We start from the raw sequence: 21,672 nt of genomic DNA, 5'->3' as shown, positions 1-21,672 counted from the left end.
GGTGAGCCCAGGACTTCTGAGGGCAGGCCCCTCTGGGGAAGAGCGGTGTACACCTCATCATACGGTGCCCGTCTCTCCTCAGTGCCCTCAGGAGATCGGTCTGCCAACCCTGCCACCCATGGTTCTTTGGGGCGCAGCGGTCTCCTGCGAGCGCCTCTCTGTTTCTGCCTGGGAACGTGGCGGTACTGGGAGGATCGCTACCTCTTCGGAGGCTTCTTGAGCAGCTAGTTCGGCCGTCCCCTGCTGGTCTGCCGCTTCAGGGCACCGAGCTAGCCACCCTCATTACACCAGAGGTCAGTCTCGAAAGGCTGATTCCCTTAGTAGACTACTCGGCAGTGTGGAGTTTCACACATTCTAATTTCTGCCAGATGTGTCTCAATGGGTCCTACATACTGTAGAGAGAGGCTACCGAATTACTCCGGTTTCTGCGGGGTTCTTCTCACTCAGGGGGGCCCAGGGGCTCACAAGTAGAGTGCTAGCAGATGCAAATGTGCATCTTTCATACCCCGCATCCTTTCCCCTAAAAAAAAAAAAAAAAAAAAGGCAGGCTCTGGTAATGGAACAAGAAGTAAACACTCCCTTGAGGAAGGAGGCCATCGAGGTGGTCCCTCCTTGCGACATGGAGTCCGAGTTCTACAGCCGGTGCTTCATCGTTCCAACGAAGGATGGAGGGTTGCGTCCCATTTTAGAATTGCGTCGTTTGAACCACTCAGTCATGCCACTGATGTTCAGGATGCTCACAATCGATCAAATTGGGTCCGAGGACTGGTTTGTCACGATTGATCTAAAAGACGAATTTTTCCATATCTCCATCCTTCCCTGACACAGGAAGTTCCTGAGGTTTGCTTTTGGGGGCTAAGCTTACCGCTATCGGGTTCTTCTGTTCGGCCTGGAACTCTCACCCCGCACTCTCACGAAGTATGTGGATGCTGCTCTGGCTCCTCTGCGACTCCAGGGCATCCGCATACTGAATTATATCAACGATTGGTTGATATTAGCTCAATCGGAGCAGGTGGGGGTTCGGCGTCGGGATGTTGTTCTCGCCCACATGAAAGAGCTGGGGTTAAGACTAAACGCCAAGAAAAGTGTGCTTTCTCCGGTACGGAGAACCGCTTATCTGGACGTGGTGGGGATACGACCACAATGCAGGCACGTCTGTCTCCTGCTCGGATTGAGTCGATCCTCACAGAAGTCACGAGAGTGAGAGAAGGCCGGTCACTCACTGTAAAGCAGTTCCAGAGACTGCTGGGTCTGATGGCCAACGTGATACCATTTGGCCTGCTGTACATGTACCGTGGTGGCTCAGGACCATTCGGTCTGTGGAGTGGCCGCCATCTCACATGGCAGATATGGAGAGTGTTTGGCCAGGCTCAGGTGAATCTGTTTGCAACTCAGGAGATGTTGCACTGTCCCCTCTGGTTCTCTCTGATTCATCCAGCTCCTCTCGGACTGGATACTATGGTACAGACTTGGCCGAGGCTTCGTCTGTACACCCTTCCCCCAATTGCTTTGCTCCCGGGAGTTCTGTAGAGAGTGTGCCGGGACGGGGTCCGCCTGTGGTTAGTAGCCCCATTCTGGCCGGGCCGAGTATGGTTCTCGGACCCGATTTCCCTTCTCGATGGCCCTCCATGCTAGATCCCTGTCAGGAGGGACCTCCTCTCACAGGCGGGTTTCCACCCCTGCCTGGAGTTGTGGAAGCTCTGGGTGTTGGCCTCTGAGGGGGCACAACTCGTAGCTTCCGTCTCTCAACAGAGGTTGTTGAGACCATTCTCCAATCCAGAGCTCCTTCAACAAGGAAACTGTATGCCTTGAAGTGGAAACTTTTCGCTTTTTGGTGCGGAGACCACCAGCTCGACCCAGTTATCTGCCCTGTTGGTACAGTACTGGAGTTCCTGCAGGCCCGACTCTCCGCAGGGTTGACCCACTCCACCTTGAAGGTCTACATGGCGGCCACTGCAGCCTGCCATGCCCCCCCTCGGTGGTCAGTCTGTGGGCAGACACCCCCTAGTTACACGTTTCCTCCGCAGTGCACTGAGGCTGAGGCCTCTGGTATGATTTCGTGTCCCTCCGTGGGACCTGGCTGTGGTGCTGGAGGCTCTCTGTAAACCTCCTTTCGAGTAGAGGAGATATCTGATCGTCATCACACTTCCAGTTCGAGCACTGGACGCATACGTCCACAGAGCCGCCCTGTGGAGAAAGCCGGACCATTTGTTTGTGCGCTATGGTCCCCCTAAGCGAGGTCTCCCTGCTACTAAGCAGACCCTCAGCCGGTGGATCGTGGATGCCATCTGTCTGCCCTATGAGTCCTTTGATCTCCCCTCGCCTTTGGGAGTCAAGACTCACTCCACTAGAAGTGTGGCGGCCTCCAAGGCCTTTCTGGCAGGTGTCCCTATGCAGGACATCTGCAATGTCGCAGGTTGGTCCGTGCCCCTGATTCTCTTCAGGTTCTATGGCCTCAACGTGCAAGCCACTCCGGTCTCTTTTGTTCTCTCGCCCTAGCTGTGCTCTTCTACACTAGGCAGGGATTTGTAAGTTTGGTGGCGTGGGCATACTCGTTCCCATAGCATTTCGACGCAGCTCGAGTTCCTGAAGAGGAACCACGGTGATAAGCAGCAGCTTAGCCCACACCCTGCCTTACAAAACTGATTCCAGGGAACGTCTCCAGGTTACGTATGTAACCATGGTTCCCCGAGGGAACAAGACGCTGCGTCTCAGGGCCATACTTCCGGCATCCCTGCGAGCGCCCGCTTCATTCTTGAAGCTGCTGCTGTATCCACCGCGCGTGCTTTTAAGCTTCCTGGTCGCTACGTCACCCCGCCTGTGACGTCTCGCCCATCCATTGGACTGATTACACACGTGATTCAGAGCGTGGTCACGCTGAAGGCGTTTCCCATAGCGTTTCGACGCAGCGTCTCGTTCCCTCGGGGAACCATGGTTACATACGTAACCTGGAGACGTTCCTTGGAATCAGTTTTGTAAGGCAGGGTGTGGGCTAAGCTGCTGCTTATCACCGTGGTCCAGGAGGAATGTTGTTTTGTTTCACTGTGTACTGCACTAGCTGTATACGATTGAAATGATAATAAAATCCATCTAACTTGACTTTGCAATTTCTTCTGCTTTTTTTGGCATCAAATCCAGGGAATAAACAAACTGAAAGTGAAAGCTGGGTTCCCTGGAATCAGTTTTGTAAGGCAGGATGCAGGCTAAGCTGCTGCTTATTATGATAAATATTTCTCAACCCTCCATGAACAAATAGTCATGTGGGGTACTTTCCACTCCAGACTAATCCAGACACAATAGAGCAAAGGGCGGTACAGAAGGACCTTCATACCCACCGCCATCAGCATTGTATCCTCCCCGTATTAACTGTGCAATAACTCAACAGTTTTCACATTTCTCTGTACTGTATTTATTATTATTTATTCTTTTTCTTATGGACCATCACATATTCTACTGACAGTCACTTTATAATCACCTGCACTCCAACCACTTTACTTCCTTTTGTTGCTACTTAGCATTTCATTTTTTATCCTATTTTATTTTTACTTACATAGATGACTGTCACATGGGTACCATAATCTCTGTTTTCTGTGCATTGTCTTTGTCCTTGTAATTTTGTTGTTAATTTTCCTCAGGAAGCAATCTATCTATGTAGCTATCTTTTTACATATGCATCTGTGTTCTGTTTAACTCAGAAGAAGGAATTATGACAATTTTGATCTCCATGTGGTTCGAGCTACAAAGTGGAGAAAAAAACATGGGTGCCTTCGTGTTCATTTTTTTTCTAGCCAGCTAACTATGATGAGTGATATGTGTATATAGTATATCTCCTCAGCAAAGGGTATAGTCAGAGTTTCAGATTTAAAAAGCTAATAGGTTTGTATCTTGCTTTATCTAAAGCATATACTAGTACATAAAGCATAGCTACAAGTGAAAAGTGCTGCTTTGTTTACTGTTGATGCTGCAAGCAACCATGTTGATTTGACATTTAGTAGGAATTTGGAGATTTTTTTGTTTTTCCCCAGTCGAAAGTCGCAAAATCGGAGATGCCAGTTTTAGTCAAATGCAGCAGCAGTACAGATCGAGCAGCGTCAGTGGGCATTGTTCCCTTTGCGCAGTGTAAATCGAGCAGGTTAAGCTGTTTCTGTCCACAGTGTGGAGATCAATTGACTTTCTGCAACAATATGGAGGTCACATGACCACTTTTTTGCGTCACTGTGGAGCTCATGTAACTTCCTGTGCCACTGTGGATGTTGCCCACTAGAAAAGTGTAGAATGTCTTGGATTTTTTTAAGTAACTGGAGTGAGTAAAAGAATTTGAGGCTTGTTGCTGTTTTCTTTTTTTTCCGCCAACCTCCCCATCTCTCTCTCTCTCTCTCTGTCTCACACACACACACACACACACACTCAGACCTACACAGTGAGTCTGACCCTATATCACCATCTTTCCTAAACAAGGTCTATATTCCATTTATTCCAAAAAGAAGTAGAAAGACTGTGATAAAGGCTAGGAAACAAATAAGTTAAAAGGATTAACACAAAATTAGTTGATAATCTGTGTTTTTATTATTGCTGTATGATCAATTATAATGAAACCCACAAATCTGGGCGCAAGCACCAAAAGTGGGAGACTGACAAACGAAGGGTTAATGCATATATGAATTGGTTTCCTGTTCAAGGTCAAATATGGTGGAAAGTCATAGGATGAGAAGATCATCGGAGTTACTCTTCCCTCCATCACAGACATTTACACCTCACGCTGCATCCGCAAAGCCACCAGCATTGTGGACGACCCCACACAACTCTCACACACACGCCCCTCACACACACTCTTCACCATCCTGCAGTCTGGCAAACGGTACCGAAGCATTCGGGCCTCACAGCTGGACTGTGTAACAGTTTCTCCTCCCAAGCCATCAGACTCCTCAATATTCAGAGACTGGACTGAAACCACACACGCACACACACACACACACTATGAACTTGTCTTGTATTTTTTTGTACTTGTCTTGCTCTGTTTGCACACTTGCACTTTATGTAGTCCTGTGTAGTTCTGTGTAGTGTTTAGTTCGTTCTGTGTTGTTTTATGTGGTCCAGGAGGAATGTTGTTTTGTTTCACTGTGTACTGCACTAGCTGTATACGATTGAAATGATAATAAAATCCATCTAACTTGACTTTGCAATTTCTTCTGCTTTTTTTGGCATCAAATCCAGGGAATAAACAAACTGAAAGTGAAAGCTGGGTTCCCTGGAATCAGTTCTGTAAGGCAGGATGCAGGCTAAGCTGCTGCTTATTATGATAAATATTTCTCAACCCTCCATGAACAAATAGTCATGTGGGGTACTTTCCACTCCAGACTAATCCAGACAATAGAGCAAAGGGCGGTACAGAAGGACCTTCATACCCACCGCCATCAGCATTGTATCCTCCCCGTATTAACTGTGCAATAACTCAACAGTTTTCACATTTCTCTGTACTGTATTTATTATTATTTATTCTTTTTCTTATGGACCATCACATATTCTACTGACAGTCACTTTATAATCACCTGCACTCCAACCACTTTACTTCCTTTTGTTGCTACTTAGCATTTCATTTTTTATCCTATTTTATTTTTACTTACATAGTTGACTGTCATATGAGTACCATAACTTCCTGCGTCACTGTGGATGTTGCCCACTAGAAAAGTGTAGAATGTCTTGGATTTTTTTTTTTTAAGTAACTAGAGTGAGTAAAAGAATTTGAGGAGAAATTGTTGAAGAAATTGTTGCTTCTTTCTTTTTTTTTCCCCAACCGCCCCATCTCCCCTCCCACACACACACACACACACACACACACACACTCATGATCAACTGAACACCACTCACTCCACTCCCTTTGCAGTTTTTACACATTTCTTTCCTAAAATGCTGCTCAACACCGTACACAAATTACTGCATTGACCACCTACACTCTTGCTGCTAACACTGTATTTATCATAGTAAATATATACTGTCATAGTATGTTTTGTTTACATTTACAGTATTTTACTATTATATTGTATTACATTATACATTATATTATATTACATATGGCACTCTGTCCACTTTATCCACACTATAACTGTGTTCTAGTCAGTGCTGCACTGTCTGTTACTCTGCCTACTGTCCTGTTTTAGGAAATTTGTACTCGTCTTGCTCTGTTTGCACACATGCACTTTATGGAGTCCTGTGTAGTTCTGTCTTTAGTCTTTAGTTCGTTCTGTGTTGTTTTATGTGGTCCAGGAGGAATGTTGTTTCGTTTCACTGTGTACTGCACTAGCTGTATACGATTGAAATGACAATAAAAGCTACTTGACTTGACTTGACAATTTCTCCTGCTTTTTTGGCATCAAATCCAGGAACTAAACAAAATGATAAGGAAAAGGAATAGCCAAACTACACTGGCTTTTTATTTCCTTAACAAACCGCAGAATAGAAAGCCAAAATTAAAATGAAAGTGCCTGTACAATGCATACTTTGTATTTTATTTTTCATAACATTAGGCTACATACCTCTATACAAAATGAGAATTCAAAATCAAAATCAAATGAAAAATGCAATTCCATGTTCAGCATGGACATGATCACTGATGCCGACTACTGGACATTTACTTTTCATTTCACCAATTTGCTAAGTAGCTATGGGCGTGGATAAGACTTAGGCGACACCCACCCATTTGCATTTCTACACCGAATGCTGAGCTAAACAATTGAACATGAAATTGAAATTGAATATGGAGGAGGAGCGTCCAGCTTACAGCAGCATGCAGGAGATGGCTAGCAAATTACTAAATTTAGCAGATTGTTAGGATGAAGATTTTGTTTTAGTAACATGTTAAATGATAACTCATTGGCTTGGAGATATCCAAAATACCAACATGAGGGTGGATGGCATTGTATGGTAGAATTTTACTACAGAGGTCTCTCTATTACACACTCGGGGATTCTTGTGCTGCGTCTCAGTTCGCCTTCTATCCGTCCTGAATAGTATCCGAGATTAGAATTATTGTGTCCCAAATCGTAGTCTGCTGAAACGAGGATCCCAGAGGTTCGCGGATGGTCGAGTATTTCTGGTAGATTTTTGAAGTGTGGATCCATGGACACTTTTTCAGCTAATATTACCCACAATTCCTTGTGCGAGGGAGGAGGAAAAGTTTTGTGATGGTTTGCTTCGCCAAATTCAAGGACGCATGTTAGAGCGGTGTAAATGAAATGTGGAAAAATAAATCAAGGGAATGGTAAATTCAATGATACAGTAGAAATGATATCAGGAATAATGAATGAAGAGAAGCTGAAATGCGATGAGGAGGTTGTTTACGGTGACGGCGTGCGTAACCAGGCAACAACGTTCTCTTGCGTTACACGAGGTGTGTGTTAGTGTGTCCCAGCGCTCGCATACTGTTTTACTACACACTCAAAAGTATGCACTTTATCTTCATAAAAAGAGTAACAAACAAAATGCATTTTGTATGAAATTAAGAAATATGCACCCTAATTGATTAATTTATTAATGTAACTCTAACATGAGCCTTATTTAGAGTTCTAGATGGTAATAATGTATATTGGATGCATTATCTATTAAATATATTACACTGATAAAGTAGATTTTTGTAATGTAATAAAGCTGGTGTCTGATACTGTCTTAAATTAAATATTATTTCTACAAATTGACATCTGTGTGGTAGAGAAAGTTTAGCTCGAGCTCGCTACGTGCTGCTAGCTTCGGGTTACGTGTGTTAATAAAGAGACTTGTGGCACTTACTTTCACTTCATTTTTTGAAAACAAATCCCACTACACTAGCTAAAGCTATTTTAAGCTGTTTATATATATATATATATATATATATATATATATATATATATATATATATATGAGGAGAATAGTCAATTACTCATAAATAAACAGGGCCGTTTATTGCTATAATCCATATATGTAGACGCTTAGGGCCCCAGGACCATCATGGGGATGCATAATTTTTAAAATATACATGCAAAAATGCACTCTTCTATCATTTGATGAAAAGCTTTATGTATTAGTGTCAAGTCATGTTCCACAGTCTCAGAGAACTCGATTTCCCAGAACACACTGTGGCCTACAAGTATGGCCACCATGGACAGTCACCTGACTTTTAATCACACACACCTGAGAATAATCACACTTCACAGTATGTAAGGGCCTCAGGTTCACGCACTCATTTGCCTGTGTGTGGTTCGCACAGCGCCTGAACTGTTGCCTGTTTTCGGATTACGTTGTAAAAACTCTGTATAAACTCTCATTGTATTTGCATCCGTTTCCGCCTAGCTCATATGACAATGAGATGGTCACAGGTGCTGCCCTTACAGAACTGATTTTAGGGACTATGGGTTCAACCTGCAGGGCATTTATTCATCTTTATTACCATTATATCACATTTAGAAAGATATGCCTTTAGAATGAGTCAGAAATCCACAGAAAGTAATATAGAATGTAAACTTGTAAACATATCTTGTTTAGATTGTAATAAATCTGGATCATTAAAGAATTTCTGCTGGCATTGCAGAGTTTCAGAAACAAAACAGGAAAAAAATAAGTGCACCCCATAATTCAGTAACACGTAGAACCACATTTAGCAACAATAACTTGAAGTAAAGTTTTTCTGTAGGAGTTTATCAGTCTCTCACATCGTTCTGGGGAAATTCTGACCCACTCTTCTTTACAACTTTGCTTCAGTTGATTGATGCTTGAGGGAATTTGTTTATGCACAGCTCTGTTAAGATCCCATCACAGCATCTCAATGGGGTTAAGGTCTGAACTTTGACTTGTCCATTCCAACACCATGATTTTTTTCTTCTTTAGCCATTCAGATGCTGATTTGATGGTGTGCCTGGGATCACTGTCCTGTTGCATGACCCAGTTTCAGCCCAGCTGGTTTCTGAATGTCAGTTTACTTTTGGGGAAAATATGACTACATATTGAAATCTGTTGTGTCTTTTTGTTGAGGTTCTTTGTTTGTTTATAGAAGTTGGTGAGGCCCTGATAAATAAAATATAGGATTTTAGGAGGGTGTACTTTCTTTTTTTACACCTTTCACGGTTATGCTTAGGATCATTGTCCTGCTGGAAGGGCCAGTTGCAACCGTGTTTTAACTTTCTGGCTGATGTCTTGAGAAAGTGTTTTAGTATTTCTAGATAATCCTCCTTCATCATCACGTTATCTATTTTAAGCGCACCCTTCCCTTTCTCAGTAACTGAAAAGTATTTTCACTTATAATAAATTACTGAACAGATCAAAACCACAAAAATATATTGTAGGCTTGATTTTATTTATTAGATCTCTTACTGCCATTAGAGGCATCTCAGTGGCACAGGGGTAGTACTGCTGCCTCACACCTCACGGGTTCCACATGTACCCCACATGGGTGTCCTCCAAACTCCCACCAACATGCTGGTAGTTGAAATCTTTCATTCATCTTCAGTAAATGATTTATCCTGATCAGGGAAGTGAGGTGGGAGTACACCCCAGATGGGAAACCGGTCCATTTCAGGGCATCATGCACACACATTCACACTTATGATCATGATTTACAGAAGCCAATCCATCTACCTGAATGTTTTTAGGAGATGGGAGGAAACCCATGCTGATGCAAGGAGACCATGTGAAGCACTACACAGACAGTAACCTGAGCTCAGGATTGAACCAGGGACCCTGAAGCCTCGAGGTGGATTGGTTACTCTAGATTGCCCCTTGCTGTGAATATGTGTGAATGGTTCTCAGAGGTTCTCAGAGTCCCATCAGGGCGTATTGCTGCCTTGTGCCCAGGGTTCCCTGGATAAGCGCCATTTTGACTCCGACTAGGATAAAATGGTTACTGAAGTAGAATGAACTATTACTCTGATCATTTACTATCATAATATCTGTGTTACAGTGTTTGCCTCATTTTTTTGTAGGAAGGAATTATTTTGGGAACGATATATTTTTCCGACCTATTCTATTTTGAAATAAGGATAAAATCTGCTACATCGTGAGCACGTTCTACAGATATTAGCAGCGAGTTTTGCATTGGGAGGCTATTTTTAAATGGATCAAGGATGAGACAGACGACTCGACGTCCCCTCTGTATGAGTTTGAATGTTGGAGCTGGCGGTGTGGATGTCAGAGGCTTTAGACTGCGAAGGGAATCTTTGTCTACTGAGTCCTGAAAGATTACTGTACGTGCTGCTTTCCTTGAACACTTTTCATTCTGCTCACTGGGGGCTTCAGTGTTGTGTTCCTCTTCTTGACGAAATGCTCTTACCTACAAAATAATCACAGCACATATGACAAAAGAAGAGGATCAAGCAAAAAAAATTCATTCCTCTCAACGTTTAAGAAATTGCTCAAATCAAAGTGATGACTACATACTACATTCCTGCTTGTATTAGTGCTCATAACTCCACTACTATTTGGGCTTTTGTTAAAAATTGATTTGAAACTATTTTAACAGCTGCTATACTCACAGAATCTACGCTTTGCATGTACATTATTGAAGCCTTTCTTTTTGCACTGCATCTGGAAAGAATTTGCAGCTGGATTTGGGTTTGCCAGCTTCATCACTCCGGCAAGGTCGAAGACTCTGATTAATAATTTCATACCACTGGCTAGAAATCTCTTCAGTACACCTGAAAAGAAAATTCATTCATTCCCCATCAGTAGCTGCTTTATCCAGATCAGGGCCACCTTGTGAAAAGGAAATGTAGCACATGAGTGACAAATATTAGTATAAAGTCCATTAACATTCAATAATTTATGATCATGTGTAGAAAGGTGATGATAAAAACCTTTTTGGTAGAATCTGAGCAGAATCATAGAAGGGCTCTTTCTTATTATATTCATCAAATACCCCCATCTGAAAAACCCTTCCTGAAAGTAAACAGAGAGATGTCAATCAGCCTCATCAGTCAACACCTGTTGTCTTTTATCACAGTTATGAATGCAATTACGTTTTAAAAATGAAAATGAATGATGAATGGTGAAATGAACGTATTCAGCCTCACTTCCACAGCCTTTGCTTTGTGTAGGGATCATCACCAAATGAAGGATGAGGGCCCTTTCCTGTAGTCCAGTTTGGTGGTACGAGTATTTTCACCTCCTTGAAGAACATCTTGTGGTCTAAAGCTTCAAACAGATAGTCTGATCCAGTCAATCATTTCCTGTGAAGATAGTGGGGAAAGAAAATGTAGCTATATTAGAGATATAATTAAATATAATTGAATATGAATTAATCATTTAGGTTGAGCAGATAAGGTGGCTTATACAAATATGATTACAAGAACAATAACAAAAACAATAACAATAATTTTTTTTGAGTAGAAAGCTAGCCAAAAAGCTTCAAAATATGTGTGGATCCTGCAAGATGAAACAAACAAACAAAAAAAGGTTTCTTACTGTAAAGGCCAGTTTGCGGAAGATTGTAGGGAGGGTTGCCAGGTTTCAGCAAAATTTAAAAAGGACTTAAATCACAAAAGACTTAAAACTAGCATGAAATGTTCAGACCTAGGAAAAGGTAGATATAGTTTTCTTTTTTTTGGTGCATATTTTTAATTTTTTGCAATCACTTTACAATATACAGACATTTCACATTGCAAAAGATCTGGCAACCTGCTCACAGAACTTAAAGCACTAATGGAAATGAACTATATGCCACTGGAAAGGAGAAATCTTCATCCTGATGGTGTGAAGGTGCTGCAGGAAAGACAGTAAACTACTCCTGCAGTGAGGCGTGAGGAATGATGGGTAATAAGTGTGCCTTAATTCAGCATACTATGATGTATGAACTTAAATAATAATTTATTTCTTCTAGAAGGAAGTCTTATTTGGTCATGACACACCAGAAAGTAAACTTTTGCACATTTACAAAATACTCTACTTTCTTTTTATGAAGAATACAGACAAAAGGAAGCAGTCAGAAGATAAAGTGATCGAGTTCACCCCAGACCACCAGGTGGCAGTAATGCACAAAAAGTGGTTTTCCAACCGCCGTTAAAAACCAACGAAGTGGAAGGGGCGGTTTCCTGCTGTTGTGTTTTGGATAGATGCTGTTAAGCTAGCATGCGAGCTAGTTAATTACTACATGTCCAGTGTAAGTAAAATAACAACGCGTGCATTTTAAAACTCTTTGTATTTCTTTATATATATATATATATATATATATATATATATATATATATAGCCTTAACTTTTGCCCTGAAACAATGTTGGGCTAATTTTAAATATTCAGGACTTTGAGATTTGCTTTTAAACTACAAGCAGTTGCTAACAGAGAAGGAGAAGGAGCAGCTTAGCCATGTTACAGTGTTGAGATCCAGGTGTTGAGATCCAGGTGTTGAGATCCAGGTGTTCATGTCCAGGTTTCTCTCTGTACAGCACCTTCCTACACCTCCATCTTTACTCTCACTGTATATAAACCTGTTGTATATTTCTGCATGTTTCACCTTTCAGTGCATATCACTGAAATGTTTTTAAGGCATGATCAAATGTCATTTCAGCTGCATAAAATCTACCTAGCAAAAAAAAAAGATTAATTTCTATTTGATTTATAGAATTTGGACTCATAGTTTTGACAGGTGAAGTGAATAATGTTGATTAACAGTGGCTCCTGTAAAGGTGAGGGATTTATTAGGCAGCAGGTGAACAGTTGGTTCTCGAAGTTGATGTGTTGGAAGCAGGAAAAATGGGCAAGCGTAAGGATCTGAGTGACTTTCACAACGGCCAGACTGTGACGGCTGGATGACTGGGTCAGAGCTTCTCCAAAGCAGCAGGTGTTGTGGGGTGTTCCCGGTGTGCAGTGGTTAGAACCTACCAGAAGGAAGGAAGGAAGGACAAGCGGTGAACCGGTGACAGGGTCATGGACGTCCAAGGCTCACTGACGCACGTGGGGAGTGAAGGCCCGTCTGCTCCGATTCCACAGAAGAGCTGCTGTAGCACAAACTGCTGAAAAGTTAATGCTGCTCTGATAGAAAGGAGTCAGAACACACAGTGCAGTGCAGCTTATATATATAAAATCTCACAGACCTGTCAGGACAGATTTATTTTACACAAAACTCTTAGGCACATTATTTAAATGTGTACAGTAGTGTGGTTAGAGGGGATGTGTGTCCAGCTGTGTCCAGTTGGAAATGTTGTGATGGGAGGTCGTGACTCTTCTTGTCATCTGATGTTCGTAATAAGAGAAAGTAACTGAACTTATGGATAAATACTGACATTTTGTTTTTTTTGTTTTTTTTTTTGGTCTAATATGTCCACTAATCATCATTGTTTCACTGCTAGAGGAGTCAGTGTCTGGAAAGTTTTGCAAGGATAAATCCCCCCTAATGCCTGTGTAATAAATCCCATTTCTGCAGAAACTGGGAAGAGGTCCAGTAATGATGGCAGACGACATTCTGTTCGAGTTTCTTCACATGGAGATGGTCTCTCATATTTACACGGAGCAGATGACTCGGGAAGATGTAGAAAAGGTACAGTTTGTTAGCTAACTCTAACATTTGCACCAGAGCTTTGGAAACGGTTCTCTGCTGCTGATCAGAAGGAAGCCTGTGTGACATTTCTATTCAGCTGCCTCCAGTTTTTCTTGTGAATTCAGAGATGATGAGCGAGACAGTAGAAAACTCATCCAAATACAGCGTTTTTATTATTATTTTTTTTGTAATTCACCTTGATATGGTTGAGTTTTGTGGAAAATGTCGGGTTGAAGGAAATTGTGGCCCTTGAAGTTTACCTCACTGAACACTTAAGGTGTAAGAGTATGTTGTAGTGAGCAGTGTGTGTATCAAAGCCCACTCCCTGAAACCTTATCCTATATTACTGTATTTAAGTATTTTTTAAACAAAATATTTAATACAAATTCAAAATAATTATAAAACTGCTGATTTAAAAAAAAAAAAAAAAAAAAAAAAAAAAAAACCCAGGAGAGACTACAAGAGAAGTTTCAATAATCAGACAGTCTCATGAATCCAGCCACAGGTACAAAACAAGCGGATTATGAAATACCTCACCTCTGGTCTTCTAGTTCAGTGCAAAAGTTTTCTACAGCGTGGGTGGGGAGAAAGGAAGAAATCTGTTTTATAGTTTATCTACAAAATGAAGGATTTAAAGGATTTCTTCAGAAATGAAATGTGTATGTAACAACAATCCAACACATAAAGAAAAAACAAAAGAAAAATAGTTTGCGCCGCGTCTTTTGGCCTCCAGATCTGATTTGAGTACACACAGTCCTAACTCTGAACCGACATGGTTTAGATTTTCTTCATTATTAATACAGCGGAACATATTTAACACTTTGTGTTGCTTGTGGTAATGAAAGTAAATTTCATTTGTGAAACAATAAAACACAGCATGCTTTTTTTTTTAACGATACTATAAATAGTATAATAAAGCAATTAAGGTGTAGCTCAGGTTTCCTGTTATTTCTTCCTTACATTTATTTTATTTGTTTATTATTTTTAAAGGAGAGAGTAACGTGTGTGTCGGTGTTGGAGGGAATGGGCTTCAGAGTGGGACAGGGTCTAATCGAGAGGTAAAACACACTTACATGCACATTTTCTGTAGCCATTAAAAAAAGTTAGCAAAGTAAAATACATTTTGTCCAGCAGGTGGCGACATGACATAAGAATGAGACTCGGCCAAGATGGAGCTCCTGTTTCTCCATTAGATTAGAGCTTGTTCATGTGAAATAAATTGTATTATAATTATATAATATGATGGTGGATGGTGCTGTTTTCTGTCTCAGCTCAGCTGTGCATGTGTGATATTCAACAGATGATGTATCTGGAGAAATACATTATTTTTTTCTGAAATGATCTTTGACTGTCTGTTGAAGGTTTACAAAAGATTGTCCCACCTTTAAAGATGACCTGGACATTATGAAGTTCCTCTGTAAAGACTTCTGGAGCGGTATCTTCAGAAAACAGATTGACAACCTGAGGACGAACCATCAGGTCTGACGTGTAACTGGATGAGGAAGTAAACACATACTGTACGTGTGGCTTTCTTTAAAGTGTTTAAACTAACCGTGATTTGTGTCGGTCTACAGGGAACGTACGTCCTACAGGACAACAAGTTTGCTCTGTTGACTCAAGTTTCCTGCAGAAAGGAGCAGCAGCAGCTTGAAGAATCCTCTAAAGTGAGTCTACAGGTGTAGCATATAAACTGCAAAATGTTGTGGTCTTTAGCTGGAAAGACGAGAATGATCAATAAACCTACTGGTGGATTTAAATATATATATATATATATGTGTGTGTGTGTGTGTGTGTGTGTGTGTGTGTGTTTAGTATTTGGCCTACACATGTGGTTTAATTAGAGGAGCGTTATCTAACCTGGGCTTGGAGAGCGTGGTGACTGCTGAGGTTTCGTTAATGCCATCATGTGAGTATCAGCTTGTACTTGTGTTAAACTGGGGCTAATAAATATATAATCATTCAAACTAAATACCAAAATATTATTTTGTAATTTATCAGTTGCAGTTTTCTCTGTAACAATGATTAAAAATGTCTATAATAACAATTTTTTAATTAAATTGTATTACATTTGGTATATTATGTCACTTATTTTTTAAATTACATATATGTTATATTACTATAAATTAAATTACTACATTTTGGTAGTTTTACTTCTATTTAAATTGAATTTAACTGTATTATTTTTATTTTTTGCTTTCAGGCAAATTTCAAGTTGTAATCCAGAAAAGTTAAAACGGACAAAAACACCTGTCCGCTCTGTCTGAATGCTATGAATGTAATAATACGGATCCTTAATGTTTACGAAGAACCGGATGTTTACAGCACGTGTTCCTACAGACAGAAGCCAGAAGTTACAGTCAGGTTTCTTACACAAACAGATGCAGTCAGATGCGTGCAGGTAGAACAGTAAAGCTGGTAATCAGATGAGCTGATGTAAGAAAAAGTGAACATGAAGCTTGCTCATCAAATATAGAGCTTTGATTTTGCAGAAGGAAATAACGAAACGCAAAGCAAGTGGCCGTTTGTGCTGCGTTTATATTCTGACTCGGGAACTGCAGGAAGTGGTAAACTACAGCTGTAAGAGGTACTGTTATATCGGTACTATTAAGTGCTCAGAAGTTCTACTGATGTTCACCACCTCAGCCTGATGGTCTTTACTGAACACGCAGCTTCTCACCATAACGTTTATAATGTAGTCTTATCTACCTCTTTTCCACAAAATTATCAAAAACAAATGTGCAGCCAAAATACTGCAGAGTTTACTAACACTCAGAGTTTACATTGTTTAAATTAAACAAAATTATGGCAATTATTTATTAAACAATCAGAATTTCATGTATAATTACACAAGTGGCATGATTTATTCCGTCTTTATTGAGGGATGTAGAAATCCTGAAAGTCTGTAAGCACGCTGTGATGACTCACATTTTGGATTTCTTATCCTTCAGCAAACACAGTGTAGCTACATTTAAAAGACGATTATTTGTTTTCAATCATATGCTAAATTATTCCAGGTACGTTCATTTCTTTTACAATCTTTTGTCGATATAAGAAACAAGAAGCACCTGTGTAAATGAGTGTGTTCTGGGGCACGCAAGCTGCACGATGTGCGAGCTCTTTGTGAAGTGTGTGTTTCAGCCAGAGCTCCAGCTGTCACTCCTCTGTAAAGCCATTAAAGAGTTTGGATTATTTTCGTATCATTTCGGAACTTTTCACTGCTTGTAATTGCCATTTGCTGTGTTAGATTAATCTTTCTTAAGTGTTTCTGTTTGATAAGTGTTTCTGTGTTGGTTTTAGATGTATTTTTCTTCTGGATTGTATCTGTCCCCTTTGGATCTATGCAACTTGTATAAGTGAAAGTGACTTTTTCTATTGTTAAAAAAATAAATAACAGCAGTTTTAGACACACACGAATATCACAGTTCTTAATTTTCCACTGGACATACAATGCAAACAAATCCATGAAGTTTGTTTGTTTGTTTGTTTTATTCACAGTAGTCACTCTGGGTATCATTAACAAGTATGTCTTTAATGAGAAATTAATGTTTTGATATAAAATAATGATATAAAAAGGCATGAGGTCAGACTCTGTTCTGTCCTGCGCATTCATGCTGTTGATTGATGCTGAAGTGATAAAGTCTCCATCTCCCGTTATCTATCTCAGCTATCTGATGCTCAAGACAGACACAAGCAGTTTGTTGAATGATCATGCCAGCTTGTTTGTGGTTTAGCCACTGAACATTTGCCAGTTGTTTAACTCTGGACAGTATTAACTGTGTTTATATTGTCCAAATCCTCGGTGTACGGCTGCTGGTTCTCAACCCTCTGTCATCCCTGGACACCTAGAGTATTCAGCCTGATCCTCACACACCCCCACGTAATATATATATATATATATATAAAACACTATATAATTATAATGTGTATATAATGTAGGATAATAATAATAATAATAGTATATAAGAAGCGTACACTACATGTTTTCATAAACCAGCAAGTGTCAGATTTACTGAATTTTCAGTTCAGAGTTAGATTTGATATACTGCCTGCTATTCACATTAACATTGCTTTAACATTACACATTAACATTAACGTACACGTTTCATTTTAACTGTTAAACCTGAAACCGAAGTTTTTGCAGCCAGGGAGGAACAGTAACATGTTCACACACTTTATTGCTAACATTTCACTTAATTTGATTATCACTGTATCATCATTTGTTTATTTAACTCCTCAATATTGGACACAGTGCAAACCTTCGAAGGCACTCCAGAATGAGCAAGCTAATCTACGCTAGTGAGAGAGCTGTGACTCTGCATTACTAAGCATATAGGTTCATTAAAAAAGAATATGTTTAAAGTATATTTTGAAATATTTAGCAAAAATACCACTTCTACAACATTTAAATATTTGGAGAAACAATCCCACAGACACCCTGTAACTATGGCACGGACCACAAGGGGGCCGCAAACCCTTGGTGTAGGCAAATCGCCTGTTCCCAAAGAAATGAATAACAAAGTCCTTTCAAGCAAGACTTCAATAACGGAAATCTGCCCCACTATTAAGGAATGAAACTGAAACTTTGGTTGGGTTGTTAGGACAAAGTTCAGGGCTCAGTCCTCTCTCTCTCTCTCTCTCTCTCTGTCTCTCTCTCTCTCTCTCTCTCTCTCTCTCTCTCTCTCTCGCTGTCTCCTGTAGCATCAGAGCAGGATTAATGGAAGTATGGGAACTTGAGGAGCAGACGAGCTGCAGCTGGTCCATCAATGCAGTGAACAGAACACCAAATCCCCTCCATTACAATCCACTGGCCTAAGTGCTGCAGTTTTACTGTGCTGCCTTCACAACCTTTCTCCATTCAGCATTCCTGAGTGCACTGGAGTCAGGACTAATCTAAGCCATTTAGGGAGTGCTTATAAACTCCAAGAGTTTTTCACCTTAGAAGTTGGAAAACATATTTTAAGTGCAATTAGACTTCAACTTTCAATAAGCTTAGATCTTTGTGTTCTTTACATACTGTGAAATATTCACATATTACAATTACAAGACTTTACTCTTCAATCTGTACATTTTGTATAATCAGTAGATGCTGTACATACAGCACATGATTTTGTTGTTTGTTCTGCAAAACTGCGAAGGTGTCGATGCTGAATCAGTATCATATACGTGAGATCTGGTATGTTGTGTATAGCGCTGTAAGAAAACTATTTTATAAATACAAATTATGTCTTAGATTTTAATGTTTTCTGCATTGGTGTGTTAATAAAAAAAGGAAATAAATATACAGGGAATTTTTTTTATGGTGTTTAAGAAAATAGTTTTCCTCCTAGAGACAGTCTGGCACTTGCAGGGCCAGAAACAAGTGAGACCAAAGCTTTGTAGATGTGTGGAACATCTGATTTTATTAATTAATTAATGAAGTGATACAGTGTTAAAGGCAAATGATTGACACACCAAATAATGGGCCTCATTTATCAATCCTTTAGTAAAGATGTGTGTAAATAATTTATAGGCCAAGCTGAAATAAAAGCGGATGTATGAAAGTTTCTTTAATGCTGATTTCCTTTGTACGCTGTACATATCTGGATAAATGTGAGTCACCTCTAAATTTCCAAGCATGTTTATAGCACAAGTGATTTACATTAGTTAAGCACAAAAAACTATAAAAAGCAAATCTCACAGAAAAATGAAAACATTAAAATGATGACTAAACGGTGAAAAAGCAACTAAACGCAGCATGTGCTAGATTTTCCAGTAACGCAGCTCAGCCACTGCATCGCTTCAGCTATACACCGCTATACATCGCTTCAGCTATATTGTGCTCCTTTGGTAGGGTGCCATTTCTTTTGTCCTTATTGAATGGCTGGTCTTGTCTTACATTATGGATTTGTTTCGGATTGCTTCCTTTCAAGTTATTAATAACTTGTGTGCAGCTGAATCAGCTTAATCCGTATATAAAAATATTAAAAAACAGACCAATGATATGGTTTGAAGTCGATAAATCAAAGTACACAAGTGAATCTATGCATTAAATTTATCACAACTCAAGAGTATACAAACATTTTCTAAACGAACTGAATTTTCAGAAATACCTCGTGTAAATGCTCCGTAACATATCTGATATAGTAAATTTGTTTTTATCCAGCTCGATAAATGATTTCATTTTACGTGTTATGCCAGTTTACTAGAAAGACTTGTAAATATTTGCGTTACTAACTCATCTGACCGACAATTCGACATGTTTTCCAAGGTAAGTGAGGAAGTGTGGCGGATTTCCTCCTATTGTTTTCACCATCAGTTTTAAGATCTTTAGCAGAAAAGACTGGAAGCCTGAGACTGGGAACCTGTGTGGAGGGCAGGCAGCTAATGTTGCATTTCAAAGTCGGAAATAATAACTTCTGATTTGTCACTCTTATTTCAAAAGGGCCAGTCTCTTTGTTAGAGAGCAAGAGTGGACGGCAATAGCAGGATGTCTGTGGACTTTTGTGCAGTCAGTGAAAGGATTAGGAATTTGAAAAGGAGTTGGGGAAATACCAAAGACTTGTACCTAATCACTTCCCCTGTTAATGCCTGCTCTTGATTAAAAGAAGGAGAGAGACTGTAGGGGGATATCGAAAGGATTTGCGAGTTAGAGTCTGTTAGGAATAGACTATGCGAGGGCATATCTATCTAAAAATGCTTAGTCTCCTAAGTAGTCAGTTCTGTAATATTGAGTCATGGCTTTCTGTGTAATAACACTAAATACTCTGACTGTACATTCACTTCCTACAAAGTTCGTACACAAATAAAAAGTCAGATGTTCTCAAGGGAAGCTCCAGTTCTCAAAATACACATGACCTCTGCATGAAAGGACAGCATTAGTAACTCTTGCCTAATCCATCGCTGTTTACCTAATGAAATGCTGCGTCAGTGCTAATCCTCACGCTGGCACTCACTCAAGCTCACAGAGTCCTTCACAGCTGATTCACATTATGTCACTGCCACTGCAGGCCAATGGGACTTCTTGAGGAAAAAAACTTTCTTTGTTCACCTCCTTAGTCACTGCAGACCCCCTCCCTCCTTCCCTCCCTCCCTCCTTTTTTCTTCTCTTTTCCCCTCTTGTCCCATTTGGCATCTCCATGGCAATGGGGCATTTGTGTAGTGACGGACAGTGTGATGTCCCCCCTTTTGCCTCATCTTCACTCTCTCCTGCTCGACCCAGCCTGGAGCTCAGGACCCTTTTGTGTGTCCTTCCCCAATTCTGAATGAATCAACAGGCTTGCTGTTAGGGAGAGCGTAACAGCGGCAGGGTCTGGCAGAGGCCGGAGGGGGGAGTAGTGACCTCTGACCCTGTGGCGTTACCTGCTGGGTATGACCCATGTGTGTCCAGCCCTCGGAGGATCTTGACTGAATCAGAAGTTGTGTTTTTAATGGATCCCAGCTGGATCTAAGGGGGAGAAGCTGATCTATCTGTGAACCAATTAAAACACAGAGAACACAGAGACTTTGTTCTGCCAGCTATGATTTCACATCACCTAATCTCAGCCATGCAGAAAGATCAAGGCTTAGAGGCAACAAAACACTTTTTACTTATTTAGAGGAGTTTGTAAAACTTTGTTAGGTATCTTAATTATTTTCTTACTCCTAGTCCTCAAGAAAACCTGCTTTTTTCCCCCAGTGCATCATAAGCAGTGTGCTAGACTGAGGCGTAACAGATTTACATTTACAGCATCTTATCAAGAGTGATAGAGCGAATCCCGAGACTTCAACAGCATTCATTCAAGTCTCTGTCAGAAAATATGTCCTGACACTAGTACAAACAGGATATGATCTAAGAATGAAACACTGTTCAGTAGGAGTTAGTGTGAGAGTTAGGTTTATGTAGGAGTATAAGGTATTTTGTAGTGTGTGCAATGTGTGTGTGCTTCTGGACCAAAACTGGGATCTCATCTAAATAAATAAGGATTAAAATTTTCAGGACGTGAAAATAATCAAGGACAAGACGGCAGTGATGCAAAGCAGAAGTTGAGTGTTTTCCAATACCAGAGTATCCTAAAGTATTTTTATTTCTCTTATATGACAGCAATTTACCAATGATTACATTTCATTTATTACGGAAATTCCGCAAGACAACTTAGTTCTTGTGATCATTTTCGTTATTGCAGCTATAAACATTGTTCCCTCATCAGCCTTTTTTTTCTCT

At 40.4% G+C, this 21,672-nt stretch overlaps 1 protein-coding gene across 1 annotated transcript; it reads left to right on the top strand.

Annotated features, from left to right (window-relative positions):
* The first annotated feature begins 12,036 nt into the window (after nt 1-12,036).
* trappc6bl (trafficking protein particle complex subunit 6B, like) lies at nt 12,037-16,899 on the top strand. Its single transcript, XM_026943306.3, has 7 exons — nt 12,037-12,118; nt 13,380-13,493; nt 14,484-14,551; nt 14,855-14,972; nt 15,068-15,157; nt 15,306-15,399; nt 15,694-16,899. The coding sequence occupies exons 1-7, from the start codon at nt 12,110-12,112 to the stop codon at nt 15,723-15,725; spliced, it is 525 nt and encodes a 174-aa protein (XP_026799107.1). The 5' UTR covers nt 12,037-12,109; the 3' UTR covers nt 15,726-16,899.
* The last annotated feature ends 4,773 nt before the right edge of the window (nt 16,900-21,672 follow it).

Source organism: Pangasianodon hypophthalmus, chromosome 14 (assembly GCF_027358585.1).
Source record: "Pangasianodon hypophthalmus isolate fPanHyp1 chromosome 14, fPanHyp1.pri, whole genome shotgun sequence".
NCBI lineage: Eukaryota > Metazoa > Chordata > Actinopteri > Siluriformes > Pangasiidae > Pangasianodon > Pangasianodon hypophthalmus.
The sequence above is the reverse complement of the archived record's forward strand: the minus strand, read 5'-3'. Positions and strand labels throughout refer to the sequence as shown.

Excerpts from the sequence above, each read along its gene's own strand:
- trappc6bl (XM_026943306.3), top strand. Across the intron at positions 13,494-14,483 it reads CTCGGGAAGATGTAGAAAAG|GAGAGAGTAACGTGTGTGTC; the intron begins GTACAGTTTGTT and ends TTATTTTTAAAG. Across the intron at positions 14,552-14,854 it reads GGACAGGGTCTAATCGAGAG|GTTTACAAAAGATTGTCCCA; the intron begins GTAAAACACACT and ends TGTCTGTTGAAG.